Genomic DNA, 3519 nt, shown 5'->3' with positions numbered 1-3519 from the left:
AGCTGCTTCAACACAGTACTGAATAATGGGTCTGAATTCTTATGTGAATGTAATATTTACATTATTTTTTATACATTTGCAAAAATGTAATGGGGGTATTGTGTCTAGATTTGATGAGGGGAAAAAACGGTTTAATCCATTTTAGATTAAGGCTGTAACAAAATGTGTAAAAGATGAAGGGGGTCTGAATACTTCCGAATGCACTGTATGTTTTACATTCATTGTAAATCCTACAATGCACACACACACTTAAGAATTCTAAGAGATGCGCACACCACACACACACTTGAGAATTCTCAAACATGCACACCCACGTACACGTACACACGGCTCCCAGGGGCTGTGAGTGTGAGGTCTGCCCTCCATCCTTCCCAAACAGCGGGAGTTCCTCGCCCCTCTCCTCCATCCTTCTTCCTGACTGCTAATGCACCCAGCCGAGGAGAGTGTCGAGGGGCCATCTCCCTGTCTCCACACACACACACTCTGCCCGTCACTCACACCCACCGGCTGCTCAGTGGACTGTTAATGTGCTGAAGAGTCTCAGCTTAACTCCAGTCCTACCACTCCTCTCCATCCAGTCCTCCCACCAGTCCTCTCACTCCTCTCCATCCAGTCCCCACTTCTCTACCATCATCTCCATTCAGTCCTCTCACTCCTCTCCATCCAGTCCTCTCATCCTCTCGATCCAGTCCTCCACCATTCCTCCATCCATCCTCCCACTTCTCTTCCGGGTCCTCTCCATCCAGTCCTCCCACTTCTCTTCCCAGTCCTCTCCATCCAGTCCTCCCACTTCTCTTCCGGTCCTCTCCATCCAGTCCTCCCACTTCTCTTCCCGGTCCTCTCCATCCAGTCCTCCCACTTCTCTTCCGGTCCTCTCCATCCAGTCCTCCCACTTCTCTTCCGGTCCTCCCTACCAGTCCTCCCACTTCTCTTCCGGGTCTCTCATCAGTCTCCCACTTCTCTTCCGGGTCCTCTCCATCCAGTCCTCCCACTTCTCTTCCGGGTCCTCTCCATCCAGTCTTCCACTTCTCTTCCGGTCCTCTCCATCCAGTCCTCCCACTTCTCTTCCCGGTCCTCTCCATCCAGTCCTACCTCTCACACATACATCCTGCCTAGTATCCACTTCTAGGTACTGGTTATGACATTAACAGGTGGAAGTTGTTTTGATCCAATGTACTGTATTTGTCAGAGCCTCTAAGGAACAGGTAGAGGACATTAGATTAGCTAAACGGAATAAAAATAAAGCGTGGATGGTACAGGAAGCGGTTGTATTTGGCCTAACAGAACCAAGACCTTTACAGTAGGTTTCCCATTCCACACAGGTCAATGGCGAACAGCTCTGTGATGTCCTGCAGTATTAGTGCAGTATTAGTGTGTCCATCACTCCTCCTCCATATATGGGCCTTCTTGGAAACTATTGGACAGCCAGACACTCAGCCCCTTCAGCCCATACTGTATACAGCCTTATGAAATGTTAAGTGCTTAGAGTTTGAGAGAACCTGAAAAAGCACTTATAGCTAGAATGTTTTTACTTTTTTTCCTGCTACTAAGGTTGTACTTGCAATTACTATTTGTTAAATGAACCTTGTAATGCACTTTTCTGTTTCTGGTTAAGAGCATCTGCCAAATGGCTGAAGTATAAATCATTATCTTCTTGTCTCCCTGGGTCCCCTCTTAACGATCCCTATATCCTTCTCCCTTTCCTCCTCTTTCTAATCCCTCCTCGCCCTCCCTCCCAACTCTCCTCGCCCTCCCTCCGCCTCTCCTTGCCCTCCCTCCCCCTCTACCCCGCTCCTCCCTCTCCTCCCTCGCTCTCCCTTCTGCTTCTGCATGTCTTTAATGGGCTAAGTTGGTGTATTGTAAAAGCACTTTGTGACAACTGGTGATGTAGAAAAGGGTTTATAAATACATTTGCTTGATTGATGGATCTCCCCCTCTTCCTKTACAGACGTCTTCCCCCTACACAAGATCTTCCACCTGTGGGACACCCTGCTCCTGGGGAACAGCTCCTTCCCCTTCTGCATCGGCGTGGCCATCCTGCAGCAGCTCCGAGACCGCCTGCTGGCCAACGGCTTTAACGAGTGCATCCTGCTGTTCTCCGACCTGCCAGGTGAGAGAGGGGGAGGGAAGGTGAGCGGGAGAGAGGGAGGGGCAAGGACCGGTGGTGATAGGAAATCAATCCCTCTTTTACTGTGCATCCTCAATGGCTCCCTATTCCCTATAGAGTGCACTACTTTTGACTGGAGACCTTTTTATAATGAACTGGTTTTGATTGCAGGGAATCCAATCCCTATTTAGTGCAAAGTAGTCCACTATCTAGGGAAAAGGCTGCCATTTTGGACACACTGTTAGTTTCCCTCCACTCCCCCATTGTTTGATTTGATTCATGTGTAATGAACAGGGCCAGTGCTGGACCTCCTGGGTGTGTAGGTGTAGTTGTCTTTATTGATTTGTTGAATGCTAGATGTTCTGTTGGTCCTCCAGGAGTGCTGATGTGACTTACTGTAAGTGAAGTGGCACCATCTTCCAGGAACCACTTAATGAGCCCGCTTGAAACAGACCGTTTGTTTTTATATTCAAACAGCCCTTCAAAAGCCCTCCAAAAATAAGAAGTGCGCCGTATGCACTCGGACACTGCAGGTTGGGAACGATGACACTTAGATAGTATTTTCATTTTGAACTACTTCAGTAACGCTCTTCCTTCCTTGCATCTGGGCTCTGACTGCCTTTCTTTACTTTTAATGATGCGTGGCTCCCCAAAGGGTAATGTGTGTGACTGATGTTTTCTAGCCTAGTGAATGACATCCCTGTAGGGAATGCTGTGAGGTCCTCTGCTGAGAGACACTCACGCCTTTGTGTTTTAGAAGCGTGTCACGCTGTGCTCGGCAGCTGTCGAAGACTCGCCCGCTGAGAGGTCATTTGGGAACGCGTAGACTGCTGGCCGCAGGATAACCACGTGGCGTCCAGCGCTCAAAATCTTCCCGCCTCTGGTGTCGGAGAGGACATGACTTATCATCCTGATGGATCTCTGTCGAGGCACGGGGGTCTCGTCCATTTGGGCTCGGCGTCATTTATAGTGATGGGACGATGATTGAGGCGAGTGTCAGGGTATTAACCTGGCGTTAATTCTGTCTAGGCCACAATGGCAGGATTACTCCCCAAAACAGGCGAGAATAATACATTTGCCATGGTAGTAGAGGCTAGGTAACCAAACTGTCTCGAGCATGCCACTATAGCACTGAAGCTTAACACCCAAAGGTAGAGTTGTGTGTTGTTAAAAGCTGTCCTGGTGTGAAGTAAGTTTGTAGTCTAGCTGTGAAAGAAAAGAAAATAACCTGAGAGGGGAAAAAAAACGGCAAACTTACCGAATGAGTGACAGGATTTGATCTTTCTGTTTGGTCTTGTATCCATTACAGTAGATCAGTGTCCTCTGTTCAACCCTCAGCCCTGATTTATGACCCATCTCAAGTGGCTGTGGATTTCAGCTTATGGGTCCTCATTTGGCCTCTCATTACGGAA

The 3519-nt window shown here is 48.6% G+C and overlaps 1 protein-coding gene across 1 annotated transcript in view; it reads left to right on the top strand.

Moving 5' to 3' along the window:
- The first annotated feature begins 302 nt into the window (after positions 1-302).
- The window catches only part of LOC112073280 (1-phosphatidylinositol 4,5-bisphosphate phosphodiesterase eta-1), a 32393-nt gene continuing 29176 nt past the window's right edge, over positions 303-3519 (top strand). Inside the window, exons 1-3 of the mRNA XM_024140610.2 lie at positions 303-353; positions 579-1017; positions 1949-2110. Of these exons, the coding sequence (XP_023996378.2) occupies positions 303-353; positions 579-1017; positions 1949-2110 (652 nt within the window). The remainder of the gene's footprint in view (positions 354-578; positions 1018-1948; positions 2111-3519) is intronic.

This window comes from Salvelinus sp. IW2-2015, unplaced genomic scaffold, assembly GCF_002910315.2.
Source record: "Salvelinus sp. IW2-2015 unplaced genomic scaffold, ASM291031v2 Un_scaffold2207, whole genome shotgun sequence".
In the NCBI taxonomy this organism is placed as follows: Eukaryota; Metazoa; Chordata; class Actinopteri; order Salmoniformes; family Salmonidae; genus Salvelinus; species Salvelinus sp. IW2-2015.
The sequence above is the reverse complement of the archived record's forward strand: the minus strand, read 5'-3'. Positions and strand labels throughout refer to the sequence as shown.